The 21,189-nt window shown below is 43.1% G+C and overlaps 1 protein-coding gene across 1 annotated transcript; it reads left to right on the top strand.

Annotated features, from left to right (window-relative positions):
* Nucleotides 1–993: 993 nt before the first annotated feature.
* LOC120044826 (cyclin-F-like) lies at nt 994–21,181 on the top strand. Its single transcript, XM_038989496.1, has 17 exons — nt 994–1,196; nt 2,178–2,332; nt 2,811–2,917; nt 4,823–4,890; nt 5,017–5,213; nt 6,057–6,110; nt 8,187–8,291; nt 8,459–8,536; nt 11,820–11,974; nt 12,331–12,495; nt 12,905–13,028; nt 13,252–13,432; nt 14,052–14,139; nt 16,615–16,714; nt 17,256–17,389; nt 18,306–18,487; nt 19,461–21,181. The coding sequence occupies exons 1-17, from the start codon at nt 1,184–1,186 to the stop codon at nt 19,943–19,945; spliced, it is 2,391 nt and encodes a 796-aa protein (XP_038845424.1). The 5' UTR covers nt 994–1,183; the 3' UTR covers nt 19,946–21,181.
* Nucleotides 21,182–21,189: the final 8 nt, after the last annotated feature.

Genomic DNA, 21,189 nt, shown 5'->3' with positions numbered 1-21,189 from the left:
ACAATCTATGGATAGTCGACTATAATTTAGTCTGTCAATAGGAATATGAATAAATAGGCTTCGACACAAAGCCCTCTTGTTGTTAGTAGCCTAAAGTCAAATTAAAATGAAGACTGTTTAAATCAATTAGGCCTTCTCAAATTAGCCTACTTAAGGCACCCATGCGCTGTCCAGTTATGCAAATTACTCAAATATGGCTTATTGTGAGATCAATAACTCTGATAAATAGCTTCATTATGGGCAATGAAACATATTGTTTTTATTCAATAATATATTAGAGCAGTAGCGAGCTTAGCTCTGGTCCTCCTTTTCATCTTCAGGCTCTCCCTCTCAAACTGAACAGGACATCAGTAGGCCTAGTCCGTGCAAACAAATATGACATTTTTTTTAAACAAATACTAAACCCTCTCTTTTACTGGAATTGAAAAAGCATGACCCTCCCCCTTTTCCTCCAGGTAACAATTCTTTAAATTGCAACCGCTCCCATAGCTATGTAAAATTGTAATTAATAACAATTATACCATTAACACATTTAAGAAATATGTTTTTATTAAATTAATTATCTTGAATGATACTGTATTTTCATCTTAATGTCTCTTTAAATATGGTACGTTTAAAACGTAAATTATGACTACTACATATCCCAAGGTTCAATCCAAGAGGCGGGCGCTGGCCTACGTCATCGTGTTTGGTAACCCCTTTGACCAATCAAATGCATCTATTTGGAAGCGCGTACTTCGAAAATTGTTTCATATTATCCAATCAGTGGTCTTTATTTAATTATTTGTAACGACAAACCAATCGAAGTTGTCGCTCTTCTCCTAGACGAATCGGAAGCTCGTTAGATAATAGCTGAACGTACTCGGTTTCCGCCAATTAAATCGAAGTTGATGTTTAAACTCTGCGCGCGGGCGGTGCTTAGCCAATTTTGGGAGGATCTCAAAAGTTGAGAGGGATGCATGCATGGATTTGAAATCAAGCTATCAATTTCACAATATCCCATCAAGCTAGACAGCGCTCTCAAGCTGTGTTTTTGAATTAGACAAATTGATAATTCATTGGAATTACGATAGTTTATAACACAAGTTATATTTACTCGTATTTTGTTCACTGTCAGCTTTGTGGTTGCACAACTGTAACGCTAGGGAGCTTACCATCATAATTAAGGTGATCTCTCCACGAAATGAAAGCGGGCGGTAAGTATCTCTGACTCAATTAGCTACGGTGTAAATGTGCCATCTAACATTTAAACGTTTTAGTCAGAAACCTGTTTCAGCTTATACAATTTAGGTTAGAGAACTTGAACTGTGTGAGAATGAATAGCATAAACATTTTATAGCTACAGATAACGTTAGCTGACTTGATAACGTTAGCTGCTAACTAGCCTGCTAGCTATCTGTTATGGTTTGCTGTTGTAATGATGGCTAGTTAGTTAGTTGGCTAGCTAGCTACTGGTACATAGCTTGGTGCCAGTACTCGAGCCAGTCGTTAGTTAAGTGGCTAACGTTATAAATGTGCCTTATTTGAAACTAAAGCATTCGTAACATTTATATCATAGTTAACTACGTTGTAAAGTCATTACATTTCTGTGGTTTTGAAAGCGCCGCAAATAGATCATTCACTTTTTTGGATTTCAATCTAAGAAGCGTTACAGTAGCTTGTTAAAAGTTTACCTAGGTTTGAGGAGGGAAATTTGGGCGCTGAGTTAAACTGAATTCAAACATTGAGTTCAGTTTAACTTGGCCAGCTAATTAGTCAAAATAGATTCCATTGGTTATAACTACCGATATATCATAGATATAATTAATATATTATTTATTGTAACTGGGTCACTTTTGCCTAATTTGAATTAGTTTGAGCCAGCAAGCTGTAGCAAACAAAGCAAACGTAAACTGACATTCAGGTTGGAATTACTGTCTTTAGAGGAGCATATAGATGAGAACTGTAAACAAATACTATTGAATAAACATTGTCTGAAACATTGTCAGCAGTAAACTGTGTCCCACAGTTAGGATGGAGACTAAATGTATGGGGGCACTGTGTGAGTAAGAGTTCGTTTATTTGGAGTGTTGAGTTGGAAAGAGTTTTTTGTTTTTTTGCGTTTGATGGTTATCTGTATCTAAAATGGCAAGAGTGATTCAAGATAAAAGTATACTTCTCTCTCCTTTCTTCTTTAGTGCTACATTGTCGTTGTTCCAAATGCTTCACGGTTCCAGCACGGAAGCGGGTCCGTAAGCGTGTTACAGCCCTAACACTGCTGTCTCTACCTGAAGAGGTGCTTCTGTGTGTGCTCCAATGCCTCTCTGCTGAGGACCTGCTGGCTGTCAGAGCTGTGAGTCTCACAAACACACACACGGTCTTGTTTAACTAACGTTGTGGCGATATACAATACAGTCCCATTCAAAATCCAATTTTCCCTAACATTAACCTGAACCAAATTTTGGTTTGTTTTCTATTCTTGTGGGGACTTCTGGTCCCCACAAGTTCAAGTTAAACACATGTACACACACACACACACACACACACACACACACACACACACACACACACACACACACATCTAAAGCACACACACAAACAATTGAACAGCCTCTGGGGTAAACATCATTTGAAGGAGTCTCTTCTGAACATCTTGTCACCACCTGAATTGGTGAGTCATAATGTGTATCAGTCTCCTCCTATATACACCTCCTTTAGCATGTCTAAGGAATGTTATGTTTACTCAGTTATTGAAAGGAAGAAGAATATTTTGAACATGCATGAAGGATTGCCATGTTGGAGGCTAACTGAGGTATTTGGTTATCTCCCAGGTACACTCTCAGCTCCGTGACATCATTGATAACCACTCTAGTGTTTGGGCCCGGGTCAGTTTCAGGGATACCTGGCCATCCCCCAACACAGTCTGGCTCTTTGAGAGGTAGGATCGACTCCTCCCACACCCAAACCCTGCCCTCGACTCTGTACATCTTCCAATGTCAGTTTCACATGAGGGAGACTGAAAGTGAGCATACATACTAGAGGTCGACCGATTATGATTTTTCAACGCCGATACCGATTATTGGAGGACCAAAAAAGCCGATACCGATCAATCGGCCGATTTTTATTTTATTTGTAATAATGACCATTACAACAATGCTGAATGAACACTTATTTTAACTTAATATAATACATCAATAAAGTCAATTTAGCCTCAAATAAATAATGAAACATGTTCAATTTGGTTTACATAATGCAAAAACAAAGTGTTGGAGAAGAAAGTAAAAGTGCAATATGTGCCATGTAAGAAAGCTAACGTTTAAGTTCCTTGCTCAGAACATGAGAACATATGAAAGCTGGTGGTTCCTTTTAACATGAGTCTTCAATATTCCCAGGTAAGAAGTTTTAGGTTGTAGTTATAGGAATTATAGGACTATTTCTCTCTCTACGATTTGTATTTCATATACCTTTGACTATTGGATGTTCTTATAGGCACTTTAGTATTGCCAATGTAACAGTATAGCTTCCATCCCTCTCCTCGCTCCTGCCTGGGCTCGAACCAGGAACACATCGACAACAGCCACCCTCGAAGCAGCGTTGCCCATGCAGAGCTAGGAGAACAACTACTCCAAGTCTCAGAGCGAGTGACGTTTGAAACGCTATTAGCGCGCACCCCACTAACTAGCTAGCCATTTCACATCGGTTACACCAGCCTAATCTCAGGAGGTGATAGGCTTGAAGTCATAAACAGCGCAATGCTTGAAGCATTGCGAAGAGCTGCTGACAAAACGCACGAAAGTGCTGTTTGAATGAATGCTTACGAGCCTGCTGGTGCCTACCATCGCTCAGTCAGACTGCTCTATCAAATCATAGACTTAATTATAACATAATAACACACAGAAATACGAGCCTTAGGTCATTAATATGGTCGAATCCGTAAACTATCATCTCGAAAACAAAACGTTTATTCTTTCAGTGAAATACGGAACCGTTACGTATTTTATCTAACGGGTGGCATCCATAAGTCTAAATATTCCTGTTACATTGAAGGTTGTGCAATGTTATGTCATAATTACGTAAAATTCTGGCAAATTAGTTCGCAATGAGCCAGGCGGCCCAAACTGTTGCATATACCCTGACTCTACGTGCAATGAACGCAAGAGAAGTGACACAATTTCACCTGGTTAATATTGCCTGCTAACCTGGATTTCTTTTAGCTAAATATGCAGGTTTAAAAATATAGACTTCTGTGTATTGATTTTAAGAAAGGCATTGATGTTTATGGTTAGGTACACGTTGGAGCAACGACAGTCCTTTTTCGCGAATGCGCACCGCATCAATTAAATGCAATGCAGGACACGCTAGATAAACTAGTAATATCATCAACCATGTGTAGTTATAACTAGTGATTATAATTGATTGATTGTTTTTTATAAGATAAGTTTAATGCTAGCTAGCAACTTACCATGGCTTCTTACTGCATTCGCGTAACAGGCAGGCTCCTCGTGAGGCAGGTGGTTAGAGCGTTGGACTAGTTAACAGTAAGGTTGCAAGATTGAATCCCCGAGCTGACAAGGTAAAAATTTGTCGTTCTGCCCCTGAATAAGGCAGTTAACCCACCGTTCCTAGGCCGTCATTGAAAATAAGAATGTGTTCTTAACTGACTTGCCTAGCTAAATAAAGGTGTAAAAAATAAAATTGGGGGGCAAAATTGGCGTCCAAAAATACAGATTTCTGATTGTTAAGAAAATTTGAAATCGGCCCTAATTAATCGGCCATTCCGATTAATCGGTCGACCTCTAATACATACCCTAATATGTTTCTCGGTTTCTGTCTCCTCTTTCAGGGCCGCAGAGAAGGGGAACTTTGAGGCAGCGTTGAAACTAGGGATTGCATATTTGTACAATGAAGGACGTAAGTCTCACTGCACTTGTCATCCATTGTTTCTCATTGAATTGGTCATGAGGTTGATCAGTGATTGACATTGACCAAATCACTGAATTAATTCCTGTATAATAATCACCCTCTTCTCTGTCCCAGCGTTGCTGAGTGACGAAGGGCGTGCCGACGTGTGCGGCCGGAAGGCGTCCCAGTTCTTCAGCCTGGCGGAGAGCCTGCGTTCCCCTACCGCCGACCCCTTCATCTGGGTGTTCATCCGCCCGCCCTGGTCCCCCACTGGGAGCTGCTGCAAGGCTGTGGTGTTTGACAGGCTCAAGGCTGAGTGTGAAACCAATGTGGTAAGTGTTTACCAGGCTAGGCCTGGTTGAGCTTGGCTGGGGGAGATGGGCAGCCATAGACACAGCCAACCTCAGCAACCATCACTGTCCTCTCCCTTGGTTCCTATTGGAAAAACCCAAGTTTAGTATAATACCCTGGATACAAATTAGAGGGCTGTTTCACCCATAGAAATATTATGAGTAATGTTGAATCTGTTTCTATGGTTGTGCCTTCCTGGTTTATTCACTCAGAGCTGTCCATCCATTATCAACACTGATTAAGATGTGTAAAGGCGGCAGGTAGCCTAGGGGTTTAAGAGCGTTGTGCCAGTAACCGAAAGGTCGCTGGTTCGAATCCCCGAGCCGACTAGGCACTTAACCCTAATTGCTTCTGTAAGTCGCTCTGGGTAAGAGTGTCTGCTAAATTACTAAAATGTAGGCATCATACTGCATGGGAAGAAAGGAGAGGTGGATTCAGAAACATGTTGTTACCAAAAAGTCTGCCGAAGGCCTACAGGACCGTGGTAATGAAGACAAATGGGGAGAGACTTATGCTGCTTTGTGCAACGGTGTGTCTCGCCCCCCATTTATTTCTGACCAACAGACCCCGCCAGAAAGTTCCATCCCTTATAGCCTGTTTTTTCCTGTCCTCTCTTGTGGTGCGCTGCATGTATCACCTCTGTTTTGTCCAGCGATTTTTATAAATAGATGAGCCTGTCTTTGCTCAATGGAACTAATGGACTTTAATGAAAAATCCAATGTTTCTATAATAATAGTTACATGTTTTGTAGACTATACGGTTGTGTTCTAACAATGCTTTCATTAGGCTACATTTTTACTTTTGCTGTTTTTTATTTTTTGTAGGAGAGGAGGGGACCGTTGCTGCACTGTCTGGCCAGAGTCCTCCAGCTTTTTGATGTAAGTGTACACACACTCACCGCTGCAAGTCTTCCAGAAAGGCAGAGGCGTTAGTGTGGGGATTTTTGTAGTGATAGCCGTCTTCCATTTCTATGGTAACCAAATCACAACACAGTTCCAGTTAGTTTCTGATGAGGCTGTGAAGACAGTCACATTCTAGGCAGCCCTGCTAGTCATCAGCCCAGTTAGGATAAATGTTTTCTCCCTCTTCTTCACTTAATGATTGCTCGCTACGCACCTCATTGTTTCTGCTCTCCCATGAACCCACACGGATCTTTTAAAGCAGCTTTGTTTCAGTAATAATTTTACAAACCAACAATCCTTGATGACTCTCTGACATTCATTCAGGGGTTGTTATGTGTATGTGTACAGTTGAAGTCGGAACTTTACGTACACTTAGTTTGGAGTCAGTAAAACTAGTTTTTCAACCACTACACACATTTCTTGTTCACAAACTATAGTTTTGGCGATTTGGTTAGGACATCTACTTTTTGCATAACACAAGTAATTTTTCCAATAATTGTTTACAGACAGATTATTTTAATTACAATTCAGTGTATTGCAATTCTAGTGGGTCTGAAGATTACATACACTAAGTTGACTGTGCCTTTAAACAGCTTGGAAAATTCCAGAAAATGATGTCATGGCTTTAGAAGCTTCTGATGGCCTAATTGACATCATTTGAGTCAATTGGAGGTGTACCTGTGGATGTATTTCAAGGCCTACCTTTGAACTCAGTGCTTCTTTGCTTGACATCATGGGAAAATCAAAAGATATCAATCAAGACCTCAGGATGTTTTCCTGAGCAATTTCCAAACGCCTGAAGGTACCACGTTCATCTGTACAAACAATAGTACGCAAGTAAAACACCATGGGACCACGCAGCTGTCATACCGCTCAGGAAGGAGACGCGTTCTTTCTCCTAGAGATTAACGTACTTTGGTGCGAAAAGTGCAAATCAATCACAGAACAACAGCAAAGGACCTTGTGAAGATGCTGGAGGAAACGGGTACAAAAGTATCTATATCCACAGTAAAACGAGTCCTATATCGACATAACCTGAAAGGCCGCTCAGCAAGGAAGAAGCCATTGCTCCAAAACCACAATAAAAAAGCCAGACTACGGTTTGCAACTGCACATGGGGACAAAGATCGTACTTTTTGGAGAAATGCCCTCTGATCTGATGAAACAAAAATAGAAATGTTTGGCCATAATGACCGTCGTTATGTTTGGAGGAAAAAGGGAGGCCTGCAAGTCGAAGAACACCATCCCAACCGTGAAGCACGGGGGTGGCAGCATCATGTTGTAGGGGTGTTTTGCTGCAGGAGGGACTGGTGCACTTCACAAAATAGATGGCATCATGAGGCAGGGAAATGTTATTGATATATTGAAGCAACATCTCAAGACATCAGTCAGGAAGTTAAAGCTTGGTCGTCCAAATGGACAATGACCTGAAGCATACTTCCAAAATTGTGTCAAAATGGCTTAAGGACAACAAAGTCAAGGTATTGGAGTGGTCATCACAAAGCCCTGACCTCAATCCTATAGAAAATTTGTGGGCAGAACTGAAAAAGTGTACAAACCTGACGCAGTTACACCAGCTCTGTCAGGAGGAATGGGCCAAAATTCACCCAACTTTCTGTTGGAAGCTTGTGGAACTCTACCAGAAAAGTTTGACCCAAGTTAAACAATTTCAAGGCAATGCTACCAAATACTAATTGAGTGTATGTAAACTTCTGACCCACTGAGAATGTGATGAAAGAAATAAAAGCTGAAATAAATAATTTTCTCTACTATTATTCTGACATTTCACTTTCTTAAAATAAAGTGGTGGTCCTAACTGACCTACGACAGGGAATTTTTACTAGGATTAAATCTCAGGAATTGTGAAACTGAGTTTAAATGTGTTTGGCTAAGGTGTATGTACATTTCTGGGCTGGTCTTGACTAACATACTGCATACTCAGAACCCTGTTACATATTCAGTAGGCCTTGTTGTGCTGGATAGAGAGGAGGATTTAATGTGCTGTTTGAAACATTGACTATTGAAACATGGTTTAATCTGTGTGTGTTTCAGGAGGATGACAAGCGCGCCGAGGCCCTGACACTACTTGAAGAGTCGTCTCAGTCGGGCTGTCTACAGAGCGCTTACCTGCTTTGGGAACATAACCGTAAATCCGCAGTGAGTTTCCCTTCTCTCTGATTCTCCATGTCTCAAAAGGCTTTGTTTATGTTACAATGTATGTTGTGTAGTTAAAGGGTGTAAAATGTGTTATAAAACCCCTGTTGTGTTGATGTTAGTCAAAAACCGACCTCATAACTTACTGTGGTTCTGTGCTGTCTTCTCAGATGGCGGACCCAGGCAGGTACCTCCAGTTCATACGCACGCTCAGGGACTACGCAGCCAAAGGATGCTGGGAAGCACAGGTGTGTGTCTAGAAACGTCCTCTCACTGTCAACTGCGTTTTATTTTCTGCAAACTTAACGTGTAAATATTTGTATGAACATAAGATTTAACAACTGAGACATAAACTGAACAAGTTCCACAGACATGACTAACAGACATGAATAATGTGTCCCTGAACAAGGGGGGGGGGGTCAAAATCAACAGTCAGTATCTGGTGTGGCCACCAGCTGCATTAAGTACTGCAGTGCATCTCCTACTCATGGACTGCACCAGATTGGCCAGTTATTGCTGTGAGATGTTACCCCACTCTTCCACCAAGGCACCTGCAAGTTCCCGGACATTTCTGGGGGGAATGGCCCTAGCCCTTACTCTCTGATCCAACAGGTCCCAGGCGTGCTCAGTGGGATTGAGATCCGGGCTCTTTCTTTGCTGGCAAGGCAGAACACTGACATTCCTGTCTTGCAGGAAATCACGCACAGAACGAGCAGTATGGCTGGTGGCATTGTCATGCTGGAGGGTCATGTCAGGATGAGCCTGCAGGCAGGGTGCCACATGAGAGAGGAGGATGTCTTCCCTGTAACGCACAGCGTTGAGATTGCCTTCATTGACAACAAGCTCAGTCCGATGATGCTGTGACACACCGCCCCCAGACCATGACGGACCCTCCACCTCCAAATCGATCCCGCTCCAGAGTACAGGCCTTGGTGTAATGCTCATTCCTTCGACTATAATCGCAAATCCCACCATCACCCCTGGTGAGACAAAACCGCGACTCGTCAGTGAAGAGCACTTTTTGCCAGTCCTGTCTGGTCCAGTGACGGTGGGTTTATGCCCATTGGTGACGTTGTTGCCGGTGATGTCTGGTGAGGACCTGCCTTACAACAGGCCTACAAGGTCTCAGTCCAGCCTCTCTCAGCCTATTGCGGACAGTCTGAGCACTGATGGCGGGATTGTGCGTTCCTGGTGTAACTCGGGCAGTTGTTGTTGCCATCCTGTACCTGTCCCGCAGGTGTGATGTCCGGATGTACCGATCCTGTGCAGGTGTTGTTACACGTGGTCTGCCACTGCGGGGACAATCAGCTGTTCGTCCTGTCTCCCTGTAGCGCTGTCTTAGGTTTCTCACAGTATGGACATTGCAATTTATTGCCTGGCCACATCTGCAGTCCTCATGCCTCCTTGCAGCATGCCTAAGGCACGTTCACGCAGATGTGCAGAGACCCTGGGCATCTTTCTTTTGGTGTTTTTCAGAGTCAGTAGAAAGGCCTCTTTAGTGTCCTAAGTTTTCATAACTGTGACCTTATTTGCCTACCGTCTGTAAGCTGTTAGTGTCCTAACCACTGTTCCACAGGTGCATGTTCATGAATTGTTTATGGTTCATTGAACAAGCATGGGAGACAGTGTTTAAACCCTTTACAATGAAGAACTGTGAAGTTAATTGGATTTTACGAATTATCTTTAAAAAAACAAGCTCCTGAAAAAGGGACTCTTCTTTTTTTTTTTGCTGAGTGTGATATCTATATACACACACTACCATTCAAAGTTGGTCATTTAGATATTCCTTGTTTTTGAAAGAAAAGCAAAAAAGGTTTGTCCATTAAAATCAAATCGATCAGAAATACAGTGTAGACATTGTTAATGTTGTAAATGACTACTGTTGCTGGAAATTGCGTCTTTTTTTTTTTACTATTATATGGAATATCTACGTAGGTGTACAGAGGCCCATTATCAGCAACCATCACTCCTGTGTTACAATGCCACGTTGTGTTAGCTAATCCAAGTTTATCATTTTAAAAGGGTAATTGATCATGATAAAACCTTTTTGCAATAATGTTAGGACAGCTGAAAACTGTTGTTCTGATTAAAGAAGCAACTAGTTGAGTATCTGGAGCATCAGCATTTGGGTTCAATTACAGGCTCAAAATGGCCAGAAACAAAACTTTCTTCTGAAACTCGTCAGTCTGTACTTGTTCTGAGAAATGAAGGCTATTCCATGCGAGAAATTACCAAGAAACTGAACGTCTCGTACATGACTGTGTACTACTCCCTTCACAGAGTAGCGCAAACTGGCCCCAACCAGAGTAGAATGAGTGGGAGGCCCCGGTGCACAACTGCGCAAGAGGACAAATACATTAGTTTCTAGTTTGAAAAACAGATGCCTCACAAGTCCTCACCTGGCAGTTTCATTAAATAGTACCCGCAAAACACCAGTCTCGACGTCAACCGTGAGGAGGCGACTCTGGGATGCTGGCCTTCTAGGCAGAGTTGCAAAGAAAAAGCCATATCTGACTGGCCAATTTAAAAAATAAATGATTACGATGGGCAAAAGAACAAAGACACTGGACAGAGGAAGATTGGAAAAAAGTGTTATGGACAAACTAATCTAAATTTGAGGTTTTTTAATCACAAAAAACATTTGTGAGATACAGAAAAGAGGATGGAGTGCTTGACGCCATCTGTCAAGCATGGTGGAGGCAATGTGATGGTCTGGGGGTGGTGATAGTGGGAGATTTGTTCAGGGTAAAAGGGATCTTGAAGAAGGAAGGCTGTCACTCCGTTTTGCAACGCCATACCCTGTGGACGGTGCTTAATTGGAGACAATTTCCTCCTCCAACAGGACAATGACCCAAAGCACAGCTCCACACAATGCCATAACTATTTTAGGGAAGAAGCAGTCAGCTGGTATTCTGTCTATAATGGAGTGGCCAGCGCAGTCACTGGATCTCAACCCTATTGAGCTGTTGTGGGAGCAGCTTGACCGTGAGAAGTGCCCATCAAGCCAATCCAACTTGTGGGAGGTGCTTCAGGAAGCATGGGGTGAAACCGCTTCAGATTACCTCAACAAATTGTCAACTAGAATGCCAAAGGTCTGCAAGGCTGAAATATCTGCAAATGGATGATTCTTTGACAAAAGCCAAGTTTGAAGGACACTATTTCAATTACAAATCATTATTTATAACCTCTTGACTATATTTCCTATTCATTTCTCATGGATAACAAGGACATTTCTGAGTGACCCCCCCCCCAAACTTTTGAGCGGTTGTGTGTGTATATCTCTCCAATGGCATAGACATGATAATGTAGCCATTCACTATAACAAGCAGCCCAAATCCACACAAACAAAGTCTATGGTTTTGTTTATTCTCCCAACCAATTAAAGTGGATTAATCATTGAGGTTGTTACTGAGCACAGGTGGTGTTTTTTTTAACATTCGCCCTCCTGTCGAGCTTGCTTGGCAAGCCTGGTATGACTTTTGACCTGTGCACTTTGCCCCTTTCTCTCTCTGTGTGTGTGCATGTGTCCAGCTGTCCCTGGCCAAGGTGTGCAGCAGTGACAACCCGCTGGGTCTGGAGCAGAGGGCCTGTGCCGACCTTGTGGCCCAGCTGTTTCGCTCCTGTCCCCCTGTGCCCCGACGCAGGGCGGAGGAGGTGCTCCGACAGGGCATCAACGACACCATGAGGTAACATACCGGTTTGGTCTGGAACTGACTGTACCCACACTGAAGATCACTTGACTTTGTACCAATTGAGTTGTTTTATCAATTTTGGTTAATGGCTCGCGTTAAGGGCAAAGATTCTTTGTCTGAGGGGTCTGTCAAAATTCTAAGCACTCTTAATGACTTGCCTAGTAAAATATAGGTGAAAAAATAATATAAAAAAATATGCTATTTACTATCATAATCACATGTTTCTAGGTACATAACAGTATTAATCTCTCTCTCCTGTGCCTCTCCTCTCCCCTCACTAGGTACATTAGTGTTTCTCTCTCGTGTGTCCCCCCTTCTCTAGGTAAATAACAGTATTCATCTCTCTCTAGATACATCCTGGTGGACTGGTTGGTGGAGGTAACCACCATGAAGGACTTCTCCAGCCTGACCCTCCACGTGACGGTGGGCTGCGTGGACCGCTACCTGGCCCTGCGCTCCGTGCCCAAGGCACGCCTGCAGCTGCTGGGCATCGCCTGCATGGTCGTCTGCACGCGGTACGAGACAGAAAAACGTTGGAGGTGGATGTAGCATGATTAGGGTTGGAACGTTCCTGTAATTTTCCCAAAATGCCCAGGTTTTCCACAAATCCTGGTTGGGAATTTTGGATTTCCTGCTTATTCCTTCCTGATTTTGGGAAAGTAGCTGGATTTTTACCACCCTAAGCATGATACAAACTAGTCAGTATTTTATCCTCTATGTAATCTGCCCCGATGTACAGTACTTCTGTATTCACTTGATTAGCTTTAGCTAAAGGCAGGTGCTCAAGTGCAACAAAACATCTTTCTGAGGGGTTTTCAATATTCAGAATTCTGTGACTGTACGGAAACAAGCGTTATATTTATTGTACTGGTTCAGGTAGTCTGTTTTCTGCCTAATGAATATGACCCACGTCTCCTTCTCTAGGTACATCAGTAAGGATATCCTGACCATCCGGGAGGCGGTGTGGCTCACAGACAACACCTACAAGTATGAGGACCTGGTCCGCATGATGGGGGAGGTCATCTCTGTGCTGGAGGGCAAGATCCGGGTGAGCGGAGTGAACACACGCAGTCTATACCCATCTTATGTCAACATGTTTAATCTGCCCCGATGATGGCATCTGTATTCGTTTCATCAGCTTGGGCTAAAGGCATCTGTTGAAGTGAAAATCTTTTGTCTGGGGGGGGGGTTCAAAATTCTCAGCTGTCTTGTAGTCCTGTCTCGTCATTTTTATTTCTATGAGTTCAACTCATTTGGTGTTGTCTCAGCAGACTCCCACTCTGCTGGACTACGGCCAGGTGCTGCTGTCTCTGTTACCCCTAGAGCGGCTCAGTGTCCACCTGTTCAGCTACTTGTGTGAGCTCACCTTGCTCTACTCAGCCCTCACTACATACTCCTCAGCCCACCTGGCCAACGCCATCCTGCTGCTCACACGGGCACTGCACCACTACGGTAAGGCGGGCCAACAGGCAGTCTACGGGTTGCGTCCCAAATGGCACATCGAGCTGTAGTGCACTATATAGGGAATAGGATGCCATTTGGGACGCAAGCCATTTTGTTTTCTAAACTCTGTCTACAAACTGATATGTAATCTACCCCGATGATGTACTTCTGTATTCACTTGATCAGCTTCGAGCTGAAGTGTAACAAAAAACTCTTTCTGAGGGGTGTCTTCAAAATTGAGTTATTTAAGTGCTGTATCCCCAGTTCCAAGGGAGTTGCTCAGTAACCATATATGTCACACACACACACTGTTGACCTAGGTTTTCAAACACCCCTAGAGCAGTGGTATTCAAACCTTTTCAGCGGGGACCCCATTTTTCTTCCCAGCAGAATTTCTGGGGATCCCATTTTTTTCAAAATAATTTCATGCAACCCCAATTTTTGGGGGGGCCGACAACACTGTAGTTCCCTGTTACCCGCCCTTTGAATACCTAGTCTAGTTGTAGTTCATCAGCTTCTCATTAACTTCTGAGGCGTTATTTTATTATTTGTTGGACGTCATATCAGTCTTGATGCTCTAGTGTGTCGCCTTGACCCCTGCTCTTCCTCTCCTCTCTCTGCATTGCAGTTCCCATCTGGCCCATCCAGCTGGCTGAGTATACAGGCTTCTCCAAGCAGGACCTGGTCCCCTGCGCTGTACTACTCTATGTCAAGTGGTAAGTTATAATACATGCCACGGACATCCTAGAAATCACTATTACAGGTTATTAAACTGTTATATATGGAATTGCTATATGCATACTAGATACAAGGGCTAATGTTAGTCTGGGTTAGAAAGTCTCTGTCCTCTCGTACTGTTCTTTCACCAATATTTGTTCCCTCTATTTCTCTCCCTTGTAATCCAATGCCTGACAAACAAGGGGTGCTCGCTGGCTTGCCTTTGTTCTCATGAGGGTTACCAAGGTGATAGAGGCATATTGGCGGAGGAGGGTGGGTGTATAGCTGTGAAAGCAAAACACACAACCCTCATACTCCATTGCTACAAATACACTATAAAAGTTGATTGGCTAGAGAGATTTGACCTCAGGTGTCAAATCTGTGTCAAGCTGATAGTTTGAAGATGTTAGCAATTACATACTAGAGAAAATAAAATCCTCCATACTGCAATTGCAAGTATGGCTTGTTTTATGAAGTTTACACATCGTCCAGCCTTACTCCTGAGAGCTTTTGTGGCTATTCATTGTTGACTGAAACCAAGCTGTTTCTATTTAAGCTTGCCTGCTGGTTGTGCTAGTAAACAACCTTGTTAGCATGCAGGCTAGCTGTGGTGAGTATCAATAGCCCCTCTTCCTGGAGATCCCCATTGTCCCTCAGCAGGCCCATTCTGCTATCAATTAGTATTCTAGCAATTAGCATTTCTCCCCGTTTTTCGTGTCGTTACTAGTTAACACAGCCACAAAGTCATAAACCCTGCCTATTATAAAAATAAAAAAATGTAATCAGATTTTAAGAATATAAACCTAACCTTAAACCGCACTGCTAACTTTGTGCCCAATCCTAACCTTAAATTATTTTGTACGTTATAGCTAATTTTGACTTTGGGGCTGTGTTATCTAGTGGAAGAAAAACAATTCTGGGAAGCAGCAATGGGGGAATGACAGACTGCGGTTAGTTGTGCTAATTAACTAGTCGCTAATTAGCGCTGTCAGCTTAACCTCTAACCATCCACAGCCTCGCCTGGAGGTTCCCTTTGACAGCAAATCACCTGCTGCTCTGGGTTTGATTAGCCGGGCCTGTTGGATAGGAGTAACAGGCAGGTGGGACGGCAACATGGCATTTAGCTCATATTGAGTAATTAGCCAATTAGAACGAATCATTAGCTTGATTTCTATTTTTTTTTTTTACTTGAAATCTTCATTAGGGGGAATAAGGCAACATTAGCGTATATGCAGGTGTGTTATTTAGAATGTGTTTGTGAGAAGATATATATATCTTTATATAACTTACTGAGATGTTTTTTTTCATTCCTCGGTTCATCATCCACACAGTAGTCAATGTGAAGTGCTATTTTAAAGGACTGCTCCAGTATTATTACAGTCCTGAAGTGTTCTCTGGGCACCATTACTGTAGAACCCCCTGCAGGTCAGAAAGGTAGCAGTTCTGATGAATGCCTTGCTTCTTTTCAATATGAGTGGGATTTCCAGCAGCTGAGGAATGCCAATCTCTATAGTGATTTTAGTTGAAGAGGTGAAAGGTTGTGTTTTGGTCCTCTTAGCCCTTTTGATCAGTCTGGGTTTTCTCTCGGTGTGTGTGGTAGGTGGTTTTTACCACATGGGTGGTTGTTAAGACTCCGCCCACTCACAACCTCCCTCACCCCTCCCTCTCATGTCCCCGGCAGGAGGGCTGTCCGTTGCTGTCTCATTATAAAGCCAGTAAAATGCACCGACCGCATGTCGTTCACCGCACACGTACAGAGGCCAGTTCCTGCTGTTCTACGTTTTCCCTCCTGCAGTTCTTTGAGCACTCGTTGTATTTCCAGCCGCTGTAGAAAATCACATGAAGTCACATACTTATAAAGACAAATGAACAAAGTAGTGTGGTGATGTCTTAGACTGTTGCTAGCCAGCGCTGCAGACAGACAAATTGGACAATGGTATTGATTACAAGATCAGGTTGTTTGTTTGTGGCTATGTCCTAAATGGTCTCCTATTCCCTAGTGCACATGTTTTCCAAGGTAGTGCAATGTGTAGGGAGTGGGGTGCCATTTGGGACGCAGACTATCTGCTCGTGTTAATCACGACGTAGATCATCATTAGCGAAGGGCCACAGTGACCCGGATGCAGAGGGCCGTAGGGGTGGGGTGTTGGCTGGGATCGAAAGGTGAGGGAGCTGGACCTAGGGTGTGTGTGTGTGGCAGGGAGGGAGGGGGTGTGTGTGTGGCAGGGAGGGAGGGGGTGTGTTTGCGGGATGACTCACCCTGCACCATACTTGTGAGTCAGACTAGTGAGAGGCACTGCACTTTATTGACAACGTCCAATTTTCAAACAAAGTAATATCATATACTGATATGATTTCCCATTGGATATAACACAGTTGGAGAACACAGACTGGATGATTAATCATGCTCCTCCCTTCTCTTTCATGTCTCTTTCTTCTCTCTCCTCTCTCTTTCTCCTCTCTCTCTCTGACAGCTTCAGTAAGGATGTACCCAAAGACTACAGGCAAATGTCTCTGACAGGTGTCAAGCAGAGGTTTGAGGATGAGGCCTATCAACACATCAGCAAAGAAAAGGTGAGCTTGTCATCTCCTCCTGACATGGACCGTTGCCTTTTTCAAACTAGTATGTCAAGGCAAAGTGCACAGTGCTGGGCTGCTGGCCCGGATATTCTGCTTTTGGCTGTACTGGTGGTGTGTACACCATAGCAAAACTAGGGATGGGAATTGCCAGGGACCTCGCAATATGATATTATCATGATACTTAGGTGTTGATATATGTATTGTGATTTGATGTTCCAAACATTGGTCACTATATGTCTGCTACAGAGCACAAGTTTTGATTGGCAAAAAAAAAAAAAAGCTATAGGATGAAAAATAGTGAGTTTTTGTACAGGTACAGCCGACTAGTGCTAGCTAACGTTACCTAGTGTTCTTTGTCTTCTTTCTTTTTTACAAATCGATATTTGGAGTCAGAATATCAAAATAATATTGTCCCCCCATCACTAAGCAAAGAAAAACAAGATGTTCTTATTGGACAAGTTGAGATAGTACCTCTCAGTTGAAGAGCTTTGTCTTCCATTTCGTGCCTACTTAACACTACTGTGTTCTCTCCCAGGTGATTGACTTCAAGGAGCTGTGTCAGGTCCTGGAGGTCTTGGAGGTGGAACCCTACATGGTGCTGCCCAGCCCCACGGGCCAGCCTGCTGACATCCACACCTTCCTCTCCTCCCCCTCCAGCAACAGCAAGAGGTGGGTTACTACCGTTAAGCCACTCAAATGTGAGAGCAATATAATGATTGGCTCCACCTTGTTCTCTTATAGGCCAGGGAGGATTTTCCTCTGTCCGATCCTTGCCAAGTGTCTAGGCAGATTGTAAAAGCTTGGGGTTAATTTGGGATTGGGCAAGTGTGACCACTCTCACGTAGCCTTTTATGGTAGTTGTCCAGCGCTGGTCTCATCCAAAAAAGGGCTTTCAAACCAAAGTTGTTTGTTTATGCTGTACTGAGTAATTGCCATCTGCCCACTAGATGACCACAATGGAAATAAATATTACACTTTTGTTTCATCCTTTATGACTTTAGTAACAATAAAAAAATAAAAACATTGATTAATAAACTAAACTAAGAAGACTCAGTAGCTAGGTTTCATCAAATAGGTTACATATTTTTATGCAAAAAAAAAAAGAATGCACAAAGAAAATCTGCTAGTTTTTCCACCAGTGGTGTTTCCACCAAACGGCCTGTGTGATGCTGTAGTCACACAATGTACTTTTTGGCTAAACTTTTCATGTACTGAATAAAAATCTAAAGTTCAGTGCGTTTCCATGGCATTTTCCACTTTACTGATTTTAGTTTTGTCAAAAAAGCTGTGTTAAACAGAAACTATTCCTACCTGCAGGACAGGCTAATCTAATGAGATTATTATGGAGAAGACTGGGAGTATTTCTATTTGTCAAGCATCGATCATCATGTCAACAGAATAACACCCTCTATTTCTTGGGAAGGAGCATCTAGCTCATCACTGTGCACTTCTGTGACATTCTTCATAACTTCCATCTGTAGCCTAATAAACTGCATGGTTTCCCCAGTCCTAGTGAGAAGACCACACACACCATATCGCGTGACTCCAAGCTTACTTGGATAAATATGCTGTTTCTCTCCCCCAGGAGACGGGAGGAGTCCTTGCCTGTGCACCGAGGCAGCTTTGTTGCCACACCCACGGCTGAGCTGTCCACTCCGGAAGAGACCCTGGTGGGGGACATGCTGGACTGGAGCCTGGACACCTCCTGCTCCGGATACGAGGGGGACCAGGAGAGCGAAGGAGAGAAGGAGGCCAAGGAGGGAGAGAGTGAGTGGAGGGAATCAACTATATGAGTGATCATTTCTGATCAGCTCTATACCAGGGGTGTATTCACTAGGAGCCAAACAGGGAGGGACCTACCTGAATGTGTCCAATAAGAAACGCCTATTTTTTGTTTTCCATTGCAAAGCTTGCACTAATGAATACACCCAGCCCTATCTAGAGATGGGGGTTATGGAAGACGAGGGTTGTCACGCTGGCCATTCTAACTGGTTGAACTAGATGTAGTGACATCACTATGTACTGGAAGACTTAGTCAGACATTATTCTCCTTATGTGGGGTACAGACCAGACTGCTCAGCAGGCAGACACGCATGCAAAACGCAGCATCATATGATGCAAAATGCATCGTACCGGCGGCTGTATTTTCTGTATTTTGAATGTTGTATATCTTAAATCTATTGCCACAACTGTTTTTTTGACTACATCAGCAATGGACTAATGAAAACAAATACAAAGAGTTTGTGGTTGGACGTTTTCATTTTAAGGCATCCATAATTGTATAGTGATGGGAGGAAATCGATAGTTGCGTATATCAATATTCAGGATGATTATTATATTGATATTTGACTCCGAAGTATGGATTTGTAAATAAATAAAAAAGTAATAATAATTGACTGTAGCTAGTCGGCTGTACTTGCAGCAAAACGCTGGTATTTTTCTTCCTATAGTTTGTTTCCATCTTTTAAAAAATGGATCAATATATTTTTGCACTTTTTTTAAAATTTCTGTGACTGATCAAACATCGTTTTCTCATGTTCTCTTATCTGCAGCAGACATAGTGAGCAATATGTTGGCAACATCAAATCGCAATACATATAGAATCGTAATAAAATATACAATCTTGTATCATGATATCGTGAGGTCCTAATAATTGACATGGGTTGGATTTTTGTTCCACATGAGGTCACTACACTCTCTGTGAAATGCTGCCAAGCTAACAGTATCTTCTTCTGTGCAGCCTCTGTTCTGGCCATGACACTGGAGCTAGCAACAGAGCCCCAGGACTCCAAACTGCACTGCCGAGCCCTCTCCAGCGACGATGACAGTTTCTGTAAGGGGGACAAAGAGGAAGAGGATTATGAGGAGGAAGGGGAGGGGAGCACCAGGAGCCGACAGCGAGAGCCCCTCTCCTCATTCATCACACCCGACTTCCACAGCTCAGGCTACTCCTCTGTCCAGAGTGCCAGCCCTTCCTCCAATTCCTCTTCACTCCTGATGCCCTGCACCTTCACGCCGCTGCCCCCGGACCCCACTCCAGGCTCCGCCTCCAGCACCACGGTGGCTCTGCCCGGGTTCCGCCTCCTGGTGCCGGTGCAAAGACCCCGGGCTGCAGCTCGCAAACAGGTAAAGAGGAAGAACGCAGCAGCTCACAGCGGAGGGGAGAGGGAAGGGGAGGATGAAGAGGTGGTATATGCCTCAAGTGTAGGTTTCCTAAGCCTGTAAGCACTGACTTGAATCACCGTTGAAAGGATTCAGATGTTTTTCTACCACCCTGCCTCAACTTTTCCCTGCCTCTCCTTCACCCTCTTTTGCCATGGTTGTTCATTAGGCACCAAACTGAAGACAAACAGACCCAAAAGTAAAAGGACTACCTGGACTTGTCCAATAAGAAATTATAATTTCTGTCTCCTGTTGAAAAACATTTTTAAATGTTCCTGCCCTAATGAACACGACCCAGGAGCACTGTCCTGTCATTGACAATACTCTTCTTCGTTCCATGAAGGCCTGAAATCTGCACTAATTCCTGGAATGCCATAAGATCACAAATACCTGTTGTAAGCTTTACAGACAAACCCAAACGGTCATACCAGAATCCAGACCTTTTCTTTAATTCGTTACATTTCACACAAGTAAACACAGTCTCCTGCTTGAGAAAGATAAGATGGCTCCCTCTCATATTTCACTGACTTCTTTTGTATCCCAAATGACACCATATTCCCTATGTAGTGCACTACTTTGACCAGATTCCTGTTCAAAAGTAGTGCACTGCATAGGGAAGAGGGTGTCATTTGTGACTACCTTCATCAGCCTAAAAACCACTGGAACAACTCTTCACTCTCCACCTCATGACTTTGTTACATTGCATTGATCCAGATTGTGTTCTGCGCTGGTCTCACGCATTGACTTTTGCAACAACAACAACATCTCAGATGTCAAAGGATTGCAGCTACCACCTAAAAAAGACACTTCGTGGACCATTTTGAAATATGTCTGTATGAAGACTTTCACAAGTGAAAAGAACCTCAACCTGCATTGTTGACTGTATTGACTGTAATTGATTACAAGTATTAATCAATGCAACAGTTTTGTTTTGCTCTCTGCAACTCTTCTAATGTTGGGAGTTTCATGAATCACCGTTTATACCAGTGAAGAGATTCTGATATGCACTGCCTGTACAGAATGGTCAGGAGTTGGCTGCTCTGTACTAGCCTGGGATCCAAACTGAGTAGTGAAACAAAGCCATGTTCAGTTTGGATTCCAGGCTCAATTTGTACTTTAGATATCTACTATTGTGAAGTCTTAAGCCTTATTTTGAGTCTGAATTTTCTCTGATCCATTTTTGTCATTCCTCTGTTCACATACCAAAGGTACTTTAAAACTTAATTGAGGTGACTATCGGTGGGTAAATAGCTTTTACCTGTAAAGACTGATATGATAGTAATTCAAGCATATGGAAATACATTCTT

Source organism: Salvelinus namaycush, chromosome 3, assembly GCF_016432855.1.
Source record: "Salvelinus namaycush isolate Seneca chromosome 3, SaNama_1.0, whole genome shotgun sequence".
Classification (NCBI taxonomy): Eukaryota; Metazoa; Chordata; class Actinopteri; order Salmoniformes; family Salmonidae; genus Salvelinus; species Salvelinus namaycush.
Note: the sequence above shows the minus strand (reverse complement) of the source record. Positions and strands in the feature narration are given on the sequence as shown.